General features: G+C 40.7%; 1 protein-coding gene across 1 annotated transcript in view; it reads right to left on the reverse strand.

The window, feature by feature from the left end:
• The window catches only part of Gabrg3 (gamma-aminobutyric acid type A receptor subunit gamma3), a 598293-nt gene that overhangs the window by 248324 nt on the left and 324342 nt on the right, over positions 1-25627 (reverse strand). The window contains exons 4-5 of the mRNA XM_055607525.1: positions 5633-5853; positions 4097-4179 (exon numbers count right to left, since the gene is read on the reverse strand). Coding sequence (XP_055463500.1) covers positions 4097-4179; positions 5633-5853 — 304 coding nt within the window. The remainder of the gene's footprint in view (positions 1-4096; positions 4180-5632; positions 5854-25627) is intronic.

The following is a 25627-nucleotide window of genomic DNA, read 5'->3' on the forward strand; positions in this document are numbered from 1 at the left end:
CACACACACACACACACACACACACACACACACACACACACACACACAACAACCAATCTCATGATCACCAAGAGAGGAAAATGGGAACTGAGAAGTACTTTGTTTCTGAGTTACGGTGCTCAGCATGTTAGCTGCAATCAATATACCTGTAATTTAGGTGTTCTTAACCTAATAATACATGTGGACATATTTTCTACTCTGAGTTGAAGAGCACCCATACATTGTAGCTGTTGCACATCAGCTCCACCAGCATTTCAAAAACCATACAGGTTCCAGAAATTAAACCACAAAAGAAATAATGTTCATAGTAATATACTCTGATTAATCAACCAAGCAGGGAAGAAGGTATTTCTCATAATGCTGATATTTAACCAAAAGAAAACCAATAAGGACATAAACTATTTTCAAAATAATTGTAAGGAAAATATTAAAAATAACAATTTCTACATATTTTATCTTTTAACTTGTTTTTCTACAAAGCATCCCAAGATAGAGATTATAGGGGCTGTAGTGACACTCAACAGCTAAGAGTGAATACTACTCTTCCAGAAGACCCAAGTTCAATTCTCAGGACCCACAAGGTGGCTCAATACCACCTGTAACTGCGGTTCCAGGCAGATACGTCACCCTCTGACCTCCATCATGTTTACCAGGTACCTGGATGGTTCTCAGATAAACATGCAGCCAAAACAGTCACACATCAAACCTTTTTAAATAATTTTTAAACATTTAATATATGTTATAATTTCATATATCCCTTTATATGACTTTTAGTTACTCATTATCTACATTCACTGTAACCACCTTCCATAATAGTTCTACACCAGACACAGAATTAATTATCTCTGGTCTCACAAATTAGAAGAGACTGCTCACTGGTACTTTATTCTAATTACCAACTAGTGTCAGGAGAGAATATATATATTGCACATATATTCTTTTACATAGTAAAATTATTTTATTTCTATAAGTTATTTTCCCTCTGAAAATAAAGCAAATGTTATACATAGATGATCCTGTCCTGGAACAGAAGCCTTAAATGATTTTTCAAAATAGTTAAATGGGTTTTAAAAGCATAAGGGTGTAAGAGAAACTGAGAGAGGAAGAAACAGGAAAGTTAAAGAGATGCCTAAGCTGGAGTGCTTAGGGCCCTGCCATCTGTGCTGGATTCCTCAGGGAGCCTGGGGGTTCCACCCAGGCTAGGAACAAGATCAGGACCAAGGCTGGGCTTGGAAGAAGACAGGATTCCAGAGTCAAAAGGCCTTCAGCTGGAGGTCTCTTGAAGACTCTCTACAAGGAGACTTCTATCCACCCTTGCCTGTGAAGGGATTTAAGAGTAAAAGTGCTTTTCTAACTTAGGAATTTATATTCTGGAGGCTGAAATTTAAAGGATATATAGACTTAAGTTCACACCATATGTTTAACCCAGGCTTCTCAGGCTTAAACTTTAAAGTGATAGAAAAATGAACTACTAACCAGTGCCAACATGCATTACTCATAGCGACATCCTGCTGAGTAAAGGAGGCCAGACACTAACTATGAAATTCTGCATCACTCACCTAACTTGCAGTGATCCAAACCACATCAATAATTACCATGGTTTAGGGATGGGAATCACTTGCCAAGATGTGAAGATGGGTACAAGGTTAGTTCAGTTCAATGCATGCTTAGAAAGCAAAAGGCCTCAATAAAAGTCATGAAGAAATTCTGAGAAGAGTTCCTTGGAAACATTAATTCAAAATAACAAATGACTCAGCAACTAATTGTGCAAATGTGTCCCACAGAGATGAATATTTAAAAAAAAAATTCAAAATAGAAGTCATTGAAACTTTGGTAAAGAAATCCAAGATTGAGTAGAAAATTAGAGAAAGGAGCAAATGGAAAGTCTGGTAGTATAAAATAACAACTTAAATAAATTAAAAAAAACCTCAATAGAGCTGGTGCACTGCTGCACACCTATAATCCCAGCACTTAGGGAGGCAGAGGCAGGCGGATCTCTGTGAGTGCAAGGCCAGTCTGGTCTACAAAGCTAGTCCAGGACAGCCAAGGCTACACAGAGAAACCCTGTCTTCCGAATAAAAAGAAAAAAAAAAGTCAGTAGATGAGTTAATAGCATGTCAACACATTGGAAAAACCAGCAGACACAGCTGGCCTGTGATAAATTCAGCCTGTACAAATCACTCCGAATCATGCTATGTGTCTACAGGTACTCCAACAGCTCACAAGACTGCAAGGAAAATTGGCCATCCTCTGACTTATAGAGAACAACAGCCAAAAATGATCTTTGTGTGAATTTATCACACTAGAGTTATGCATATTTAAGTGCTGGATACCAGATATTTGTGCCATCAACAAATACGGGAAGTTTAGATTCAGCCAGTTATTAACTATTCTTTTTTTAATTATAATTGCTGTTTATCACAATTTATTCAATTTGTATCCCTGCTGTAGTCCCCTCCCTCATCTCCTCCTGGTTCCACCCTCTCTCCCTCTTCCCCCTATTATCTGACCCTAGCCTATCAGGTCTCATCAGTACTGTCTGGATCCTCTTTCTCTGTGGCCTAGTACTGTGGTCACCTTGCCAGGAAAAGGTGATCAAAGAGCAGGCAACTGAGTTCATGCCAGAGACTGCCCCTGTTCCTCTACTGGGGACCCTGTAGAGACTGAGATGCCCATGGGCTACATCTAAGCAGAGGGTCTATGTCCTCTCCACACATGGTCTTTAGTTGATTCATCAGTCTTTGCAGATGGGCCCATGGGCCCAGATTTTTTGGCTTTGTTAGTCTCCTTGTAAAACTCCTGTCTCTTCAAGATCCTGAACTGAACATCAACAGCACAGGCTCTAAGACCAACAATCAATAAATAAGACCTCATGGAACTGAAAAGCTTCTGTAAAGCAAAGGACACTGTCATCAGAACAAAACGACTGCCTACAGACTGGGAAAAGACCTTTACCAACCATATATCTTACAGAGGGCTAATATCCAGAATACATAGAGAACTCAAGAGGTTAAACACCAACAAACCAATTAATCTAATTAAAAAACAGGACTCAGAGCTAAACAGAGAATTCTCTGTAGAGGAATATAGAATAGCAGAGAAACACTTAAAGAAATGCTTAATGTCCTTAGCCATCAGGGAAATGCAAATCAAAAAGACCCTGAGATTTCACCTTACACCCAACAGAATGACCAAGACGAAAAAACTCAAGTGACAATACATGCTGGAGAGGATGTGAAGAAAGGGAAACCCTCATTTGCTGGTGGAAATATAAACTTATGAACTATTTTTTACATGAGGGTTGTTGTTGTTGTTGTTTCTAAACAAGTCTAGGAGGTCAGTGAAATTCTGTATTGCATCTTGGATTTCTCTGAATTAGAACCAATTCTAAAGTGTCTGTCTCCTGATGCCACAGTCTGTCTGTCTGGGATTTCTTCAGATTTGACAGACATATTTTATATTCAGTTTTAAAGAAAGCCAATATAGTTATTTAAGTGTTTATGAGTCATGCATACATATGTAAGTGCTTGCGATTAATACATTTAAAATAAAGCACCATAAATTCAAATGATGCATTTCCATATTGACCTTTACTTAAAAGCTTTGTACTTTTGCAAATGCATCTGATATTTGATATTTCCTTTTGGATGTGATCATGCACTTACTGTTAGGAATCATCTAAATCAATCACCATCTGCTCCAAGTACATTCAAAGGGGAGATTTGACCTTCATTAAAACCCAAATCTTTAAAATATTAAATCTAAAAATTGTGACAAAAGATTCCAATAAATTGGTCTAGATCATTATTATTGGTCCCCTTGGGGAATGAATGCGCCATTAGCTTTGAAACCTTCAATATCACTTTCAGTAAAGAGACACTCACTCCTTAATCAAAGTTACCTGCTTTGCAACATTCTGTGTAATAAAGTCTAGAGTAAAGCCATCCTGATAGCCAAAGACACAATCATTACTGGTTTTCTCTTGTTGTTTAGTAGCAGTGTTACCAACAATACAGCTGTACACTGGAAAGCAGACCCAGCTCAGCCAGGTCCAGCTCCAAAACTCCCACCCAGGTGTCAATCCCTGTGTACTCACAGCTGGAGAAGGTCAGAGGGCATGCATGTGCATCCATAGGGAAGTTATGCAGTTGCAACTGGCACTCTGCATTGATGGTGAGCCTGTGAAAGAGACCAGCATCATTTCGGATCAGCAACAGCATAGTCAAGGCTTCCAAGGTAGGTAAACATCAGACAGTAGGCTTGGGGGTGGGTGATGCCATGACACAGTGTCATCCTCACTCTGGTTCACTATCTGGGATGCTTTGGTTGCTTTCTTACTGTGATATTCTATTTTGCTTTTAACTACCAATAGTAGAGAAAATTCTAGTAATACTCCAATGGTCCCTAGAAACACAAGCCAAGTCAGAGTGGAGGAAAACAGTGGCTGTTGCTTTCCAAGCCACTGTTTCAATTTGTCCTAATAAAACCTTTCCACTTGAAACTGGTATGTTGGTACACACAAGAATTAGGCCAAATCCATCTATTTACATGGCATTTCTTTCTTGGACACTTCTCTGCATTGCCCCAGGCAGGTGACAGCTGTACTCTGTGAGCACATTTCATGTGCCATGTGTGTCAACATTCTAATAAGGGATCCAGGACCAGCCAGGCTCAGTACTGCTTTGCTCAGGATCAGCTTCTCTTCTTAGTCTACTTCCTAGCCCTTTATGATAGATGAGAAGCCTGTTACAGAAGAATTCTGTCTTTCTCAAACTTCTTTGCTGTGGCTCTTTATTGTACTTTCTGTTGGTCCCTGTCTGGAAATTTGCTTCCCTTTAACTATGATATTGCCTTCATATTTTGATGTCAGTATGTGTTTACTGGTGCTATGAAAACTCCAGTGTTAGAAATCACAATTTCTCCACAGTGCCATGATCACTCGTAATTAAAATCTCTGTAATGAATATGGAATGAAGGAGAACTTTAGAAGCAATGAAGAAACGATGCTTAAGGGAGTCTGGGGAAATTGATGTGTATCAAAGGAAGCTGTTTTCCATTAATCTACAGTTAATATGAAATATCTTTCAACCTGGGAAAGGAGACAAGCAGGTACCTAGGAACATGAAACCTGTAACAGGGTAGATGGACTGTTCACCTTTTTCCTGGTCCTTTCCCTTTCCATTTCTATTAAGGAGGCTGTCCTTTCACACAGTGTTCTGAGTTCTACCAAAAGGCCTTTTTTAAGGTCCTTCTTTCCTTAGCTTCTCTGACCTAACATGCAGTAGAATAATGTTTGTATAGATAAGGGAAGTATTGTCTTCAGAAGTAAAGTCCTGGAAGTCCACATGGACATTCAAAGAGAGGTGAAGACAGCACTCTGGAGAGAATATCTACCCAGCAGGATTTCTCACCTTGGGTTTTCCGGTACCCCTATGTGTCCCATGAAAGTACTTTGCAACCCTGAGTCCCAAAATGATGAATATCTGAGACAGAGAGGTCTATTGTCTATCACTAGCCAGGCCTTAAACAGTATTTCTGTATTTCCTGGGTTTTTGGTATAGCACCAAGCAGTACTATCTTGGTTTCTATAAATAGTTTTAAAAACTCAAAAGAGAGCTATATAGCATTTTACCTTAATGTGTAAAGGATTTTCCCATCATTCCAGATTCTGAGGAGCTGGTTGGGTGTGGTAATCCAGTGAGCCTCTGCTGTTTTTGAGTTTCGAAAGATGGTGTCTGGGATCCATATCAAGCCCACCATGTTGCTGTTTAGAGTTAGTATTTTCATTGTGCTGTTAAATCGAAGGCGACTGTCTGTCCAGGTTTGAGCAAAAAATATATCAATTTGGTATTCCTGAAACAGAGAAAAGATACTTTCTCTTAATGTATAGTCAATCTGAAAAGCCTTTCAGGCTGGAAAAGAAAACAAGCAGGAGCCCAGGAATCTGAAACCTATGAGATATTAACAGAGTAGGTGATCTGACCATCTTCATCTGGTTCCTGAACACTTTCCTCCTAGTAAGGAGGCATCCAATTCACACAGGCTTCTGAGTTTTAAGGAAAGTGAATTTCAATATACTTTGCTGTCTTTTTCTTTTTTAGGGGGGCAGGGAGGGTGTTTAAGACAGGGTTTCTCTGTGTATCCTTGGCTGTCCTGGATTTGCTTTGTAGACCAGGCTGGCCTTAAACTCACAGAGATCTGCCTGCCTTTGCCTCTCTGAGTGCTGGGATTACAAGCTGGTGCCACAGTGCCAGGCTTGCTTTGCTGTCTTTGTCAAAAGTTTACTTTTACTCTTTGTTCTCACTTCTCTCAACCCTCCTTTTGTGAGCAGTTGATACACCGTCTGCCTTAACATATTCACATCCAACAAACACTAAATGGTATTATCAACAAAGAGCATTGTGGAATTCTTGATGCATGGTTTTATTAACCTTAAGTTGCAATAAGAATTTATGGTCTGGTAGAGGTTGAGGAGAGAAGAGCACACACTTTAGGACATGATGCAGAGTCTATGCAAACCTAATCTTTGACAAGGAGTGTGATAAGTCAGAGCCAATGCTCTAATCAATGAGAAAAAATAATGTCCCCTTCCTAAATGTGTAAAGTGTAAATGAAATGAAATGATGAAATGGAAACCTAAATGCTGAGAGCTGTGTAATGGAGAGCCAGTAATTTATAAATACTAGCTGATAAAATAACATCATTGTTGCATAGTCTTCTCAACACTATTTGAAGAAGAGAGAGGAGGAGGAGCAAGAAATAAAGAGCACAAAACCACAGTGAAAAACCACTGAGGGCAATCATGATGCTAATATGTGGCTTGGTGGGTATTTAGGGTCAAACAGGAAAGGCCCCATGTTGGGAGCTATTGTTCCAGGCTTCACAGGCCCGATATGACTTTGCTGTAATGATTAGAGAATTAGGACAGGGCTGAAAGCAGCACAGAACAAAAGGAATGTCTCTGCCTGGTCTGTCTCAAAGGCTGTTTAGTCACACTGTGAAGAGTCATCAGAGGGCTAGGGAAACGTGGGTTTAGGGGCTTAACCGCAAAAGCTTGATCACTTTCATAGTTTCCTTTGTGTATCAAATATTATAATTTTAGTATTTTGCATAACATGAACTCAGTAGCTTTCAGTGGACCAAGTATTTCTCTTTTCAACTGAGCTTCCAGGTATCCGAACAGACTTTTATTCTTCATATGTAGCAAAGTTTGTGGTATATCTGTTTAGAAACAGAAAACAGGGCAGATCGATAGACAGTCCTTCAGAGAAGGGGGAGTTAAGAGCAGAAAATCTGAGTTTTCTGTGAGATTTGAGCAGCCATGGGAAAAGCTGATTAAAAATCTTCTCCATAAGACTCAAGTTAATGTGAACATCTCAGCAAATAGATGGTCTTTCTAAAAGGTCTCTTTGACTTGCATTCATCTTCCAAACATGCCCTTATGAATTAATGACTTCTGCCTCCAAAATGCATGTATAACAAGCTGTTCTTCAACCCAAAACACACAAGGCAGAGTATGAGATATAAGTAACTACATAAGTATGAAAGTTAGTGCGTGTGTGTACATGTATATGTGTGCATGACCATGTCTGTGTGTGTGTGTGTGTGTGTGTGTATGTGTGTGTGTATGTGTGTTTCCCTTTCATATATTCTCTCATGTCTAACTGATACAAAAACTTAGACTGAAAACTGGATGGTTACATGTAGAAGCATCCAAATAGATACATACTTTTTACCCAGCACAACTATCAACTCTAAATGTATTAAAGACCTCAGAATAAAGCCAGATACACTGAATTTGATAGAGGAGAAAGTGAAGAATAGTCTTGAACTCCTTGGCACAGGAAAAGGCTCTCTAAACAGAAATACCAATAGCATAGACACTAAGAACAATAATGAATAAATGTGAATTCATGTGGGGCCTCATGCCTTTAATCCCAGCACTTGGGAGGAAAACCAGGTTGATCTCTCAGTTCAAGGCCAACCTAGTCTATAAAGTGAGTTATGACTACACAAAGTAACTCTGTCTAGAAACATAAACCAAGTAAATAAGCAAGAAATCAAACAAACAAACAAACAAACAAAAAATAAAGTAAATGGGAACTCATGAAACTTAACATCTTCTGTATGACATCATTCAGACAAAGTACCTGGCTACTGAATGGGAAAAGATTTATGCTAACTCTATATCTGCTAGAGGGCTAATATCCAAAATATATAAAAAACAAAACAAACAAACAAACAAACTTGACATCATGAAAACAAATAACCCAATTTTAAAAATTGGGTACAGATCTAAACAGAGAATTCTTAAAAGAGAAAATTCAAATGATTGAGAGTATTTAAAGAAATGTTCAACATACTTAGTCATCAGGGAAATGCAAATCAAAATTACTCTGAGATTCCATCTTACATCAGTCAGAATGGCCAAGATCAATACAAAAAATTACTGCAGCTCATAACAGTGACCATATGGGACAAGGAAAGCACTCATCCATTGCTGGTAGAGTGCAAACTTATGGAAATCAGTGTTCCCGAGGAAGCAGAGAATTGATCTACTTCAAGATCCATCCATACTACCCTTGAGCATAAACCAAAAGGATGTTTCCTTATACTACTGAGACACTTTCTTAGCTATGCTCACTGCTGCTGTATTCATAATAGCCTGATTTTGGAAACAACCTAGATATCAATTAGTGAATGAATGGATAAAGACATGTGGTGGATTTATTCAATAGAATATTATTCAAAAGTTAAAAATGAATTCATCAAATTCATAGGTAAATAAAAGAAGCTAGAAAAAACTGTCCTGTGGTAATTTAAACACAAGAAGAAAAATGTAGTATATATTAACTTATATGTGGATGTTAGCTGCTGCATCATTGATATGCAAAACTACAACCCATATAACCACAGAGGTTAAGTATATAATAATGGACTAGGAGGGGAAAGATGAATCTCCTTAGGAAGGGGAAATAGAATCTGTGGTTCTCAACCTTCCTAACTCTGCCACCCTTTAATAGTTCCTCATGTTGTGGTGACCCCCAATCATAAAATTATTTTGTTGCTATTTCACAACTGTAATTTTGCTACTGTTGCGAATCATAATTTAAATATCCATGTTTTCTCACGGTCTTAGGTGAACCCTGTGAAAAGGTTATTCAATTTTCAAAGGGGCCATGATTCACAAGTTGAGAACCAGTGGAATAGATAGTCATGGTGGTGTGCAATGAGATGATCAAATGGGGATGGAAAGAGAGAGAGAGAAGAGGGACTGAGGAAGAAAGAGGATATGGGTAGTGACAGTTAAAACTAAGGGCCATTTTTATGGTCATATGGAAAACTAATACAGTAAAAGCTTTCTAAAATACATATAAGAAGATGTATTAAATAAAATCACCAAATAATGGGAGGACAAAGTTCCAACTGGACATCTCTCATCACTAAATGAAGTTTCTAGTACCAGGAATGGGATAACATCTAATTGAGTTCTTGGACAGAGGAGTTCCATGGGAGCCCTCAATCAGCTCAGTCTATTGCTATTGACTCTCTCCACAACTGATGGTAAGGTCCTATTGCTGAAGGCAACATTTATACAACTCATTGGACACAGAGAAGTCAAGTTGGTGCTACCTAGAGCCTTCACCCCTACTGATAGCATTCATAGTAGCGAAAGTTACTCTGCATATTACCAAAAGAAAAAGGTAAACACCATTCCAACTACAAAATCTTTGCTCTGCAATGGTGACCTGCCTGCAAGATACACTGGTACAATAGTGACACAAAGTGTGTGGGAGTAACTAACCAATATCTGATTTCAGTTAAGGCCCACTCCATAAGATGGAACCCATATCCATTGCTGTTTGGATGGCCAAGAACCTCAGACTAGCTAGGTCATGGGCCTAGGGGAAAACCAAATACTAATGTTTTGCTAAAAGAACATAACAATAAAATGACTCCTAATAACATTCTGCTACACTCATAGATCCATGACTTGCTCTGCTCAGCCATCATCAGAGATGTTCCTCTCTCTCTCTCTCTTTCCTTTTCTCCCTCTCCCTCTCTCTGCTGTGAATGAGAATATATCTGTGAGTTACTTCTCCATCACCATGCCTGCCTGCCTGCCATAACCCTCTTAAACTAAGAAAACTCCAATTAAATGCTTTCTTGGATAAGAGTTACCTTGGTCATGGTGCCTTTAATAGTGACTAAGACAGCATCCTTTGAGAACAGACTAGATGAGGCAAGCACCCTGTTGCCCTCCAGATGGCAGCATCTGCAGTTGGTTCAAGATGCAAATGGAGTGGCCATAGATTCAAAGGACCAAATGAAGATGTAACCTTGACCTTTGACATGAAAAGCACTGAAATTTTGTTTTGCCTCCCTTGAAGAATAGAGAAGTCTATTTTCTTTGATACAGAAGGAACATACATAAGCTCGATACTGAATACATTGCTCTCTGGAATGTATTCCAGTTCAGCATTCCACCTTCAAGCAAATGGTGGACCTGCTTCCCCTGAGGTGTGGAAATGGTACCTTTCCTTATCACAAGTTGATATGTGAGAGGGGCACTTGACCAGCCTACTTGGAAGCCACATGAACCTACACAGATACAAGTTCTGCAAAGACAAGCTAGACTCACTGTGAGCAGTGTTTTCCAAGCTGTTCGTAAGATGGGAAAGTCCCAGCCTGCTTCACTGACACATGGGATAGAAGGCCCCCAGGATGTAAAGTTCACAGACACAGAAGGGCCTCATTGAGCATGTGACTTAGTGGGAATTCCTAAATTAGGTGTGCATTGGCCTATGTTGACAGCACTGGTCAAGATAACAACCAACAGAAGAGGAAACAACTGCAAAGCATCAGTGGTGCTTTGAATGGGATTGGCTCCCATTGGCTCATATATTTATGTGCTTAGTCCCCAGATGATGAGGTCTTGTGGAAGGATTAGGAGATGGGGTCTTGTTGGAATAGGCTTGGCTTTAGAGGAGATACGTCACTGTGGTGAGTGAAGTATCCCAGAAGCAGAAAGACAAGCATAGTACATACGCACTTATAAGTGGATATTAGACATATATAATATAGGATAAACATAATAAATCTGTATACCTAAAGAAGCTAAGCATGAAGGAGGACCCTGGATAAGATGATCAATCCTCACTCAGAAAGGCAAATGGGACAGACATAAGAAGAGGGAGAAAGCAGGAAACAGGACAGGAGCCTACCACAGGGGGCCTCTGAAAAACTACCCAGCAGGGCATCAAAGCAGATGCTGAGACTCATAGCCAAACTTTGGGCAGAGTTCAGAAAATCTTATGGAAGAAGGTGGAGATAGAAAGACCTGGAAAGGACAGGAGCTCCACAAGGAGAGCAACAAAACCAAAAAATCTGGGAACAGGGGTCTTTTGTGAGATTGATACTCCAACCCAGGACCATGCATGAAGATAACCTAGAACCCATGCACAGATGTAGCCCATGGCAGCTCAGTCTTCAAGTGAGTTGCCTATAAGGGGAACAGGGACTGTCTCTGACATAAACTCAGTGAGGAGCAGCTTTACCAGGCCATAGAGGAAGACAATGCAGCCAGTCCTGGTGCAGATGGAAATGGGGAGGACCTCCCATATCAGTGGACTTGGAAAGGGGCATGGGAGGAGAAGAGGGAGGGAGGGTGAGATTGGGAGAAGCTGAGAGAAGGGGATATGAGGCAGCTGGGATATGAAGTGAATAAACTGTAATTAATAAAAATTAAAAAATTAAATTAAATTAAAACTTGACAGAGTTTTTACAAACAAACAAACAAACAAAAAGAGACCTCAAAGCCCCCATAAGTTCCAGCCTGTCTCTCTCTATCTTGCTTTTTGCTGTGAATGAGAATATATCTGTCAGTTACTTCTCCAACAGCATAAATGCCTGCCTTGACGAAGATGGATTAGCCCTCTTAAAGTATAAGCAAACACTAATTAAATGCTTTCTTGGATAAGTGTTACCTTGGTCATGGTGCCTTTTCACAGCTATAGAACAGTGACTAAGACAGCATCCCTCAGGAACAGACTAGATGAGGCAAGCACCCTGCTCCCCTCCAGATGGCAGGATCTGGTGTGACCTTCAGTTTGTGAATAAATGGCTCTACTGAATAAAGAACACACTCAACACGCTTATATTTGATATGTGAGTAGCCAGAGTGGCATATACAGCAACATATAAATGCTAACTCCTCTCCTTCAACATTCACTTTCTGATTTGGCTAGTGTACCTGATAGATCATCACTATCAAAGTGGCTAGTATTCATGCCAGCAGAGCAGGCTAGTTTTAATAATTCTCAGAGTTGCTCTGAGAACCACTTACTCAAAAGTCAACTGCATGTCACAGCAGAGAGGCATTGCTCTGTGAAGGCTCTAGGCACTGCCAAGGAGCAAATGAGTTTCCCTCAGCCCTGTGAGAGCCCTTCCAGAAATGGTGTCCACCTTCTGCTCAAAGAATATACCAGAGAGAAGCTCTTCATTGTTCACATGGTTTTATTTGTTTGTTTCTGCACTGGAAAAGGAGAACTGCATTTGAAGAATCAAAACAAAATTTCTTCACATGTCAAAGTTCTTTTGAACTGTGGTAGCCCAATTTACCCTCCCCCCTCAATGGGCACTTAATTGTCTTGTAACAGAGCAGACAAGGGCCCTTCACAGCAGGCTATTTTCTTGTTTCCTGATACCTATCCCCAACCATTCTCTATGTTGTTCAACTCCTCTTTATTTGACACGTTAAAGTAAATGTTTGAAATTGGACAGCAAGGAAGTGCTGCCAAAAGCTGCTTTTGGTGGATGATATATTCTGCACCAGGAGGCTGGATTTACTGAGACAGAAACAGTAATCACCCTTCCATAAAAGGCCTTGAACATTAGCACCCATACAGCCACTGAGCCCCCAATTCTCTAGGGAACATCTCCTTTCTGAGAATGACCTGGAGGGAGGAAATAGATACTATCTCAAGGTACAATGTCCTGCCATGTGAAAAGGGATCCAGGGCAGAGCATCTTCTTGCACCAGGCTTGCAAACTACCTACACTCGCATCTCCTACCTTCCTCAGCCTTAGTTTTGCCATCTGAAAAATGGGGGCACTGGTTCAGATTATATTCCAGCACTCTGTCAGCTTTAAAAAAAATCTGGGTTTCTCTACCAGTCTAGACTTAGCTTGCAACTGTATGAACTAATTTCCTACTCCACCTCTCTGTGTCTTGCTTTTCGAGGTTTGTCATGGAATGTTTTCATGTGGTCCATCTTCTGCTCCTTACAAAAACATTAGTATGTGTGAATTTTGTGTGGAATATTCATGAACTATTCATGAGGCAGAGGCCGAAGAGGAAGGAACTAGTCCAAATGCCACACTAGTTTCCTGTCGCATAGAGCACCATCCAAGTTATCCTCCTGTGGTAAGGGCTGCCAACCTGCTCTCCATTCTGAAACTTTGCCAGAGACTTCCAGTTATGAGGGTGTAGGGCTGAGCAGCACACATGTTTTATTGTGTCTACATTTGACTAAGTGTTGGTGCAACACTCCCGCCCACAGAGCGATGTTTTTCTTTCTTTCATAAACTTTCTTTGTGATGGCATTAATCATCCATCTTTTCTGCAGAGGAAGAAGCACTCTTGTGATTTCTTTCTAAATATAATCAACATTTTATGGCAATGAAGGTAATATGTCTGAAATTCTACTGGACGTAACAGGTGAAATTGCTCAGAACCCTCCCTGTGTGAGCCTCTGTGTTGGTGGAGGTCCTAAGCTTATCTTTGTGTTAGTAATTAAAGGGCTTAATGATGCCAAAATAAGCTGGGAGTTCTGCACCATGTGGAGCATTTTGACAAAACAGAAGAAAAATTATGGCTCCTAATAATATCCATCTGTAACTTCTAAAAGATTTACACATCATTTTCTCCTAGTTTTCTCCCTTCTCTGAGAAAAAGAGAGGCCTGCGGTTGCTGGGCATTCCTCTCAACTTCTAACAAAGTCTCTCTCCTACAGTGGTTCCCTTCTATTGGCACACTGCTTAGCACAGTCAGACAAACTCATAGGCAAAAGAAGTTGCTGGGGCCAGAGAACAGCTCAGCTCTGAGTATCAGGCCGGCCTAGCCCAGCAGTCCTCACAAAAAAAAAAAAAAAAGAGAGAGAGAAAAAAAATGAAAGGAAGAAGAGAGAAAGGGATGGAAGAAAGGGAAATGAAGAAGGAAGAAGAGAAATTTAAACAGTAAAAGCTGCTGTCAATTTTTCTTCATATAATAATAGAATAATAACAGATTACTATCCCAATTCTATCACCAAGCTATCACAATTATTATGCCAAATAAAGATTGTGGCCATCACTTATTTGAGAATGTATAGATAAGGGACCCCGGCAGAATGCAAAAGACTCCATAAGAATGGGGAGGGCATTGTCAGAGTGGGTAGGGCCCTGTCAGAATGAGAAGGATTCAGTCTCCTCCATGCCACAGAGCCCAGGAAAAGGGACATGATCACCTGCTTCCAGAATCAGAAACAAGACACTCAGCGTGTGGCCCCAGCTTTGTCCTGTAGCCCGACTATATCAGGAGTTGCCCTAGTCACCTAACACAGCAGACAGGCCCTCTAGAACACTTTGAAGCCAAATGCTCTAGAAAAAAAGAATAGAACATGTCAAAGCAAAATTCCAAGCAGGCCAAAGGCTTTAAAACATTTACTCTCAACAGCCCAGTCTGTAGTCCAGTTTTTTTATTTAGAAATTTACCTGTTCTTCGGCCCATGCTTGCAATGCCTGAGCACTCACTCTAGTGGCCCATGCATGTCTTTTGGTCATGTGAACTGCCAGGGGCATGTCTGGTCTGTAAATGATACTGCACGTATCAGTAAACACATAAGACCTGAGTGACTAAATAAAAGTGTGTTGTATCCCCATGGTAGTTGTGAAAACAATCATGAAAGTTTTCTGTATTGTCCCTTGGCCTTTGCTAAACCCTTCCACTGACCATGACCGCAGGGCTTAATCACAAATATGATTAATTATTATTTTTAATTATAATTCCTATGTGCAATTATGCAACCATGCATTGGCCCATGTGAAGCAGCTTATGGAGCTGGTGAATACAGAAAGCTTTGTTGAGTTTTTTTTTTCTCCCATTACTGGTTTGTAGTTAATCATAGAGCATGGCATATGCTGTTTGGCCAGGCCTTCCTTGGGAATTTGTTACTTCAGAGTTGATTGAAAGTACTACTGCTTAATTTTGTTTCTATTTTACCATATAGAACTTTTTTCTTCCTTTCACTGATTTCCCATAGGTTTTATAGATTTCAAACATACTTATGTATTTGTGTAACCATCAACATAATCAATGAATGAAACACTTCTGCCATTCTGCAGAGTCACCCTCCTCATAGTCATCCTCACAATATTGGGAGCTTTTCTTCTCAGAAAGACTTCTCATTGCCTCATTGCCTAATCTGGTTTCTTTCACTTAGCAAAATGCCTTGAGAGTTTTATTTTTTTCAATCCATTACATGTGTCAGAAGTTCCTAATTTTTAATTAAATATTCTCTCATTACAGGGCTACACCCATTTGAAGGTTACTATATATTATCCAACTTTTAGCAATGTCTAGTTACTGTTCTGCTATGAAGAGACACCATGACCAAGTCAATCCAGTTTCACAGGTTTAGTCCATTAACATCAAGAGTGGGAAGTATTGTTGCACACAGGCAGACATAATGCTGGAGAAGCAGCTAAAGAGTTCTACATCAGATTTGCAGGCAGTAGGAAGAGAGAGCCATTGGCTCTGCTTGGACTTTTAAAACTTCAAACCCCACCAGCAATGGAAGAGGGTTCTGCTTTCTCCATAGCCTTTCTAACATGTGTTGTCACTTGAGTTTTTGATCTTAGCCATTTGATAAATGTAAGATAGAATCTCAGGGTCATTTTGATTTGCATTTCCCTAATGGCTAAGGAGATTGAGCACATCTTTAAGTGTTTCTCCACCATTAGATATTCCTCTGTTGGGAATTCTGTTTAGCTGTGTACCCCATTTTATAACTGGATTACTTTGTGTGTGGTGTTTGTGTGGAGAAAGCATTGCTGGTAGGAGTGCAAACTTGTACAACCACTTTGGAAATCAATCTGGTGCTTTCTCAGAAAACTAGGGATAGCTCTACTGTAAGACCCAGCCATACCACTCCTGGGGTATACCGGAAAGATGCTCTACCATAAAGCAAGGACATTTGCTCAACTGTGTTCATAAAAGCTTTATTCATAATAGCCAGAATCTGGAAACAACCTTGATGTCTCTCTACCAAAGAATGGATAAAGAAATTGTAGTATGCTTACACAATGGAATAATACTCATCTATTAAGAACAAGGAAGGGCAGGGCGGGGCAAGATGGCAGAGCCTGGAGGACTCTCATTCTGAGCAGCAGTACAGTAGGATTGGCACAGTGACCAGCAATCAGAACTCTCGGCCATAAAACACAAGTGATTGTGTTTCACAGGTGAGAGAATACCCCACGGTGGGGGATTCAATCAGCTTTAACTCACCCGGCTAAACCACGGAAGAAATCCTGGTTCCGCCAGGCGCTTGGTCACCAGCCCAGAGCTACACGCCAGTGTAATCTGGTCACTGTCTCAGACTGAACTGTGGGCCCAGAACATCACAGACTGGATTTTCCCATCTAGAGATAACCTCACGGAGCAGGAAACGATTAGGACCGACCTTAGGTCACCCAGACATCCCCTGGAAAAGACTCGGGTTCCGCGGGAGCCCCAGGAGCCAGCCTGGAGCCAGAGCTGGGGACCCAGGTGCCTGCACAGAGCCCTGCCTGCCTGTGCGCCTGATTCGCCACCTCAGATAGAACTGTGGGCACCAGGGCACCAGGGCACCACAGACTGAGTTTCACTGTCAGGAGCAAACCCACAGGGAGAGAAACGGCTGGTCTGATCTCAGAGCACTCAGCCGACACCCCCACCCCGGAAAGGTCTCTGGAAAATTATCCAGTTTAAGCAGATGCCCAGGCTCCCAAAGGCCAGAAAGGCGGAGCCACAGGCGTGCATCTGTGCCTGTGGGTACTACTCGCCACCCCAGACAGAACAGCGGTTCCCAAAGCAAAGACTGGCTGTCTCTGGCAGGAGGAAACCCCCAGCCGGGGGGATCATCAGGTCTAATGCTCAAGACACCCAGCACCAAAAGACTTTCTGGATTCACGCAGACTCTAGGCTCTAGCTTTCTAATGCAGGCAGGAGCGCTGTGCTCAGCCGCCATTATTGAGTACCCCTAGGGCACTGGGGCACACAGCTGCATCCTCAGACCTATAAAAGCCAGAGAGCTGTTACAGCAGCCCTCAGATACTGTGCCAAGGATCAACCAGTTATCCCTAGCTAGACTGTCAAATCTAGACTGTGGGAATACCTGGGCCTTCAAGAGGGCTGCAACCACAGCATCTGAACCAGAGCACTGCCTGCAGCCACCGTACCAGACAGGGACACAAAGCTTCTGGTCCAGAGTGAGGCACCCAGCCTCCAGACCAGAGCGGCGCCCTCAGGCGCCATCTCAACCTAGGTGCACATTTTCCAGGCCCAGAGCAGAGCACTCAGCCTCTGGCCCAGAGACTTGCTGGGCTCACCTCTCACTTTCCCGGACAGAACTGTGTGCCCCAGGATAACAGACTGAGTTTCCCTGTTGGGAGAAAACTTCACAACTAGGGAATCAGCAGGTTCTTCAAGAGGACTGTACCTGGAAAACTGTAACAACAGCAGCAGGTCACTAAATTTATAACGAGAAACCCAGCAGTGGGGCAGCTGTCTTGAGGACTTCTATGGGTGAGAGGAGAGCACCCCTAACTAACAAAGACCACAGCTACTACTCAGGGCTATACACCTGGGGTGAGCAGTGGCAATTCCTGAGAAACACTGGCCATATGGTGACCATAACCAAAAAGCAGAGGAGGACTCCTTCAGGAAAAACCATCTTCTGGCCAAGGGCATTCTCCCTACCTCAGGACTCCAGGAAGCACAGAAACTAACAGCCAACACATAAAACAGCCCAATGGGTAGAGGTCAGCGTAAAAGCTCAACCAACAAAAGGCAGAGCAATATGGCATCTCCAGAACCCAGCCATCCAGGGGTGAAGAGCCCTGGACAACGCAGCATAATAGAAAATCAAGAAGATGACCTTACATCTATGCTGATGAAGAGGATAATAGAGGAAACAAATAAAATACGTAAAGAATTAGAGGAAGATAAAATTAAACAGATCATGGCTATCTGTAAAGAAATGGAGGAAGTTAAAGACAAGCAGATTATGGCCATCCATGAAGAAATACGGGAAGATGCAGCCAAACAGTTTGCAGCCTTCAGAGAAGAAATAATTAAATCACTGAAAGAAATGAAAGAAACAGAGTTGAAGGAACTAAAAGAAAAAGAGGAAAATACAAGCAAACAGGTGAAGGAAGTAAACAAAACAACTCACGACCTGAAGATAGAACTGGAAAAATTAAAGAAAACACAAATGGAGTAAATAATGGAGAGGAAGAATTTAGGAAAGAAAATAGGAACTACAGAGGTAAGCATAACCAACAGACTACAAGAGATGGAAGAAAGAATCTCAGGTGTAGAAGATACAATGGAAGAAATCGATGTATCTGTCAAAGAAAATGTTAAATCCAAACAATTCCTGACACAGACCTCCAAGAAATCCAAGACAATATGAAAAGACAAAACCTAAGAATAATAGGAATAGAGGAAAAAGAAGACTCCCTTCTCCAAGGCCCAGAAAATATTTTCAACAAAATCATTGAAGAAAATTTCCCCAAGTTAAAGGAGAAGCCAATAAGAATACATGAGACCTACAGAACACCCAACAAATTTGACCAGAAAAGAAAATCCTTCTGCCACATAATAATCAAAACCGTAAGTATACAGAACAAAGAAAAAATACTAAAAGCTGCAAGAGAAAAAGGCCAAGTAACATATAATGGCAAACCCATTAGAATCACACCTGACTTTTCAACAGAGACTATGAAAGCCAGACCTGGACAGATATCATGCAGACCCTAAGAGAACACAGAAGTCAGCCCAGGCTACCATACCCTGCAAAACTCTCAGTCCTCATAGACGGAGAAAACAAGATATTCAAGGACAAAAACAAATTTCAACAATACCTACACACAAATCCAGCATTATAGAAGACACTGGAAGGGAAGATACAACCCAAGAAAATTAGCTTCTGTCAAGAAAACATAGGAAATAATTAACCTTACTACAGTGAAACAAAAAGCAACCAAGCACACAACCTTATGACCACAGCCAACATCAAAATCAATGGATCTAACAGCCACTGGTCATTAATCTCTCTCAACATCAATGGACTCAACTCTCCAGTAAAAAGACACAGATTAACAGAATGGATATGTAAAGAAAACCCAGCAATCTGTTGCATACAAGAAACACACCTAAGGCACAAAGATAGACATTACCTAGGGGAAAAGGTTGGAAGACGATTTTCCAAGCAAATGGACCCAAGAAACAAGCAGGAATAGCCATTCTAATATCTGATAAAATAGACTTTCAACCAAAATTAATCAAAAGAGATGGGAAAGGATACTTCATACTCATCAAGGGAAAATTCCACCAAGAAGACATCACAATCCTGAACATCTATGCCCCAAATACAAGAGCACCCACATTTGTGAAAGAAACATTGATACAATTTAAACCACATATACATCCCCACACATTAATAGTGGGAGACTTCAACACTCCACTCTCAACAAAGGACAGGTCAACAAAACAGAAATTAAACAAAGAAACAATGTCTCTGACAGAGTTCATGAATCAAATGGATCTCACAGACATTTACAGAACTTTACACCCAAACACAAAAGAATTTACCTTCTTCTCAGCACCTCATGGAACCTTCTCCAAAATAGACCATATAGTTGGTCACAAAGCAAGCCTCAACAGATACAAGAAGACTGAAATAATCCCTTGTATATTGTCTGATAACCATGAAATAAAGCTGGACTTCAACAACAACAGAAATAGCAAAAAGCATACAAACACATGGAAACTAAACAATTTGTTACTAAATGACAGCTGTGTCAGGGAAGAAATAAAGAAAGAAATTAAAGTCTTCCTAGAACTCAATGAAAATGAAGACACAACATACCCAAACTTGTGGGACACAATGAAACAGTGCTAAGAGGAAAGTTCATAGCACTAAGTGCCTTCAACAAGAAATTCGAGACAGCTCATTCAAGCAACTTAATGGCCCACTTGAAAACCCTAGAAAAAGAAGAAGCAGACACACCAAACGGGAGAAGAAGGCTGGAAATAATCAAACTCAGGGCTGAAATCAATTAGAAACAAAACAATTCAAAGAATCAATGAAACCAAGAGCTGGTTCTTTGAGAAAATCAACAATATCGAGAAACGCTTAGCCAAGCTAACCAAAAGGCAGAGAGACACTACCCAAATGAACAAAATCAGAAATGAAAAGGGGGACATAACTACAGACACTGAGGAAATCCAAACAATCATTAGGACTTACTTCAAAAGTCTATATGCCACAAAATTTGAAAATCTAAATGAAATGGACAATTTTCTTGATCGATTTGACTTACCAAAGCTGATTCAGGACCAGGTAAATCAATTAAATAGTCCTATATCCCCCAAAGAAATAGAAGCAGTCATTAAAAGTCTCCCTTCCAAAAAAAGCCCAGGACCAGATGGCTTCAGCGCAGAATTCTACCAGACCTTCAAAGAAGAGCTAACTCCAATTCTCTTCAAACTATTCCACAAAATAGAAACACAAGGAATATTACCAAACTCATTCTATGAAGACACAGTCACCTTGGTACCTAAAACTCACAAAGACTCAACGAAGAAAGAGACTTTCAGGCCAATCTCCCTTATGAACATTGATGCAAAAATACTTTACAAAATCCTCGCAAACCGAATCCAAGAACACATCAAAGATATCATCCACCACGACCAAGTAGGCTTCATTCCAGGCATGCAGGGGTGGTTCAATATACGGAAATCCATCAATGTGGTCCACCATATTAACAAACTGAAAGAAAAAAAAAACACATGATAATCTCCCTAGATGCTGAAAAATCATTTGACAAAATCCAACATCCATTCATGTTTAAAGTACTGGAGAGATCAGGGATACAAGGCACATATCTAAACATAGTAAAGGCGATATACAGCAAGTCTATAGCCAACACCAAACTGAACGGAGAGAAACTTAAAGCAATCCCACTGAAATCAGGGACAAGACAAGGCTGCCCACTCTCTCCATATCTCTTCAACATAGTGCTGGAAGTCCTTGCTAGAGCAATAAGACAGTTGAAGTAGATCGAGGGGATACAGATGGGAAAGGAAAAAGTCAAATTATCACTATTTGCAGATGATATGATAGTATAAATGAGTGACCCCAAAAACGCTACCAGGGAACTCCTACAGCTGATAAACACCTTCAACGAAGTGGCCGGATACAAAATTAACTCAAAAAAATCAGTAGCCCTCCTGTATACAAAAGACAAAAGGGCTGAGAAAGAAATTAGAGAAACAACACCCTTCAAAATAGCCACAAATGACATAAAGTACCTTGGTGTAACCCTAACCAAGCAAGTCAAAGACTTGTATGAAAAAAATTTCAAGTCTCTGAAGAAAGAATTAGAGATATGAGAAGATGGAAAGATCTCCCATGCTCATGGCTTGGCAGGATTAACATAGTAAAAATGGCCATCTTACCAAAAGCAATCTACAGATTTAATGCAATTCCCACCAAATTGCCAACACAATTCTTTACAGACCTGGAAAGAAAAATTCTCAACTTCGTATGGAATAACAAGAAACCGAGAATTGCTAAAACAACCCTCTACAATAAAAGATCTTCTGGAGGTATCTCCATCCCTGATCTCAAGCTGTACTATAGAGCAAAAGTTATAAAAACTGCATGGTACTGTCATAGAAACAGAATGATGGATCAATGGAACCGAAGACCCAGAAATAAACCCACACACTTATGGATATCTGATTTTTGACAAAGACGCCAAAACCATACAATGGGAAAAAAGATAGCATCTTCAACAAATGGTGCTGGTCCAACTGGATGTCTACATGTAGAAAAATGAAAATAGATCCATACTTAGACCCTGCACAAAACTGAAGTCCAAGTGGATCAAAGACCTCAACATAAAACCAGACACATTAAATCGGCTAGAAAAAAAAGTGGGGAATACCCTAGAACTCATTGGTACAGGAGAAAACTTCCTGAACAGAACACCAACAGCACAGGCTCTAAGAGCAACAATCAATAAATGGGACCTCATGAAACTGAAAAGCTTCTGTAAAGCAAAGGACACCGTCATCAAAACAAAGCGACTGCCTACAGATTGGGAAAGAATCATCACCAACCTTTTATCTGACAGAGGACTCATATCCAGTATACATAAAGAACTAAAGAAGCTGAAAAGCAGCAAACCAAGTAATCCACTTAAAAAATGGGGAACAGAGCTAAAGAGAGAATTCTCTGTAGAGGAATATCGAATGGCAGAGAAGCACTTAAAGAAATGCTCAACCTCATTAGCCATTAGGGAAATGCAAATCAAAACAACCCTGAGATTTCACCTTACACCCATCAGAATGGCCAAGATAAAAAACTCAAGGGACAACACATGCTGGAGAGGTTGTAGAGAAAGGGGAACCCTCCTCCACTGCTGGTGGGAATGTAAACTTGTACAACCACTCTGAAAATCAATCTGGTGTTTTCTCAGACAACTAGGAATAGCGCTTCCTCAAGATCCAGCCATACCACTCCTAGGCATATACCCAAAAGAGGCTCAAGTTCACAAAAAGAACATTTGCTCATCCATGTTTGTAGCAGCTTTATTTGTAATAGCCAGAAGTTGGAAACAGCCCAGATGCCCCTCAACTGAAGAATGGATGCAGAAACTGTGGTACATCTATACAATGGAGTATTACTCAGCAATGAAAAATAAGGAAATCATGAAATTTGCAGGTAAATGGTGGGACCTGGAAAGGATCATTCTGAGTGAGTTGCAAAAAGACACACAGGGTATATACTCACTCATATAAACATACAACATAGAATAAACCCACTAAAATCTGCACATCTATACAAACTAAGCAAAAGAGAGGACCCTAACTAAAAATGCTCAATCCACATTCTGAAAGGCAAGGAGGATAGACATCAGAAGAAGAAGAAAACAGGAAACAACCTAGGAACCTGCCACAGAGGGCCCCTGAAAGCCTCTGCTGTGCATTCTGTCAAAGCAGATGCTGAGCCTGATGGCCAACTGTAGGGTAGAGTGAATGGAATTTTATGTAAGAAGTGGGAAATAGTAAGAGCTGGAGAGGACAGGAACTCCATAAGGAGAGCAACAGAACAAGATAATTTGAACACAGGGAACTTCCCAGAGACTCATACTCCAACCAAGGACTATCTGTGGAGATAACCTAGAACCCTGACAATGCAGCCACTTCTGATGAGAACTGATAGACTAAGATCAGAAAGAAGGAGAGGAGGACCTCCCCTATCAGTGAACTTGGGGAGGGGCATGTATGCATAAAGGGAGGGAGGGTGGGACCGGGAGGGGAGGAGGGAGGAGCTTATGGGGGAATACAAAATGAATAAAGTGTAATTAATAAAAGTTAACAAAAAAGAACAAGGAAATCATGATATTTTCAGGCAAACAGATGGAACTAGAAAAGATTGTTCTGAGTGAGGTAGATATTAGTCGTAGAATATAGGATAAACATACCACAATCTACAGACCTATAGAAGCTAAACAACAAGGATGACCTTAGGGAGGATGCTTAAATGTCATTCAGAAGGACAAACAGGATAGACATAGGAAGCAGTGGAGGAAAGGGAACAGGACTGGAACCTACCATAAATACAGACTCCACCCAGCAGGGGATAGAAGCAAATGCAGAGACTCACAGTCAAACTGGGCAGAGTACAGGGAGTCTTATGGAAGAAGGGGGGGTAGAAGGACTCAGAGGGGAAAGGTGCTCCACAAGCCATCCAACAAAGCCAAAAAATCTGGGCTCAGGGAGCCTGCAGAGAATGATGCATCAATCAAGAACCATGCATGGAGAAGGCCTAGACCCCTGTTCAGATATAGCCCATAGTGACCCCTATTACGGGGAGCAAGGGTAGTCTCTGACATGAACTCAATTGCCTGCTCTTTGATCACTTTCCCCTTGTGGAGTTGCCTTACCAGGCCACAAAGGAAGAGGATCCAGGAAGTTCTGATGAGATTTGATAGGCTAGGGTTAGATAGTAGGGAAGGAGGACTCCCCTTTTCAGTGGACTAAGGGAGGGGAAAGAAAAATGGAGAGAGGGTGGGACCAGTTGGAGATGAGTGAGAGGGCTACAAATGGGATACACAACGAATAAATTGAAAATAAACAAATAAACAAATAGATGAATACTTCAAAGCCCACACTTTCTAATCCTTTCAAATAGTGTCATTCCGTAAGTATTCAGATATATGAACCTAAGGGGTTCAATCTTATCCACCACCATAGATACCATGACCAAGGCAACTCTTTTAAAAGGAAATCATTTAATTGGAAAGCTTGATTACAGTTTAGAGTTAGTCTATTATTATAGTGTGGAGTGAGACAGCAGATAGGCAGTGTTAGAGAAGTAGTTGAAAGCTTTACATCCCAATCCTCAGGCAGTAGTCAGAGAGGTTGAGAGAGAGAGAGAGAGAGAGAGAGAGAGAGAGAGAGAGAGAGAGAGAGAACAAAACTGTACCTCCTGTGAGCTTTTCAAATCTCAAAGCCCATCCTCATGCACACACCTCCTCCATCAAGGACACACCTACTCCAACAAGGCTACATCTCCTAGTCATTCTCAAACAGTGCTATTCCCTGTTAACAAAACATTTAAATTTATGAGTCTATGGGGGGCATTCTCATTCAAACCACCACAAGCAATTATGAGTAGAGCATTTATAACTATCAATGTGCAAGTTCTTATATGGGAATGTTTTCATCTTTCTGATATGAATATCCAGAAATGGGCTCTCAAGTCATATTTTACAGCATATTTATGTGTGTAAGAATCTGTCAAACCCTTCCCTTTGCAGCTGAGTGATTTTGCATTCCCAATAGCTCTGAGCTAAGTTTCTGTCACCCCACATTGCCAACCATATTTGCTATTGTCAGAATTTTTTTAAAACTCTTTTGTAGTTAATATAGGTGGGAAGCTATAGGTCACTCTGATTTTCATTTCCCAGCAGATAAAAATGCTAAACATTGTTTATAGTCCTTGTTTGTCACCATGATATTCCTTTGCTTCTACATCTTCTAATCATGCCTTTTACTGATTTTTATTTTTAAGGTTTTGAGGTTTTCCTGTGGAAAGAAAGAAGGAAGAGTAGACTCGCATGTGTATTTCTCATTGGTTAAATGTCTCTTTGAACTCACCACTGGTGTTTCTACCCTAGGGAGTCATGTTGGCCTGTGTTGCCCATAATCTCATTCATCTAGCTTTTCTTTCTTTCTTTCTTTCTTTCTTTCTTTCTTTCTTTCTTTCTTTCTTTCTTTCTTTCTTTCTTTCTTTCTTTCTTTCTTTCT

This window comes from Psammomys obesus, unplaced genomic scaffold (assembly GCF_907164565.1).
Source record: "Psammomys obesus unplaced genomic scaffold, mPsaObe1.curated_primary_1811, whole genome shotgun sequence".
In the NCBI taxonomy this organism is placed as follows: Eukaryota; Metazoa; Chordata; class Mammalia; order Rodentia; family Muridae; genus Psammomys; species Psammomys obesus.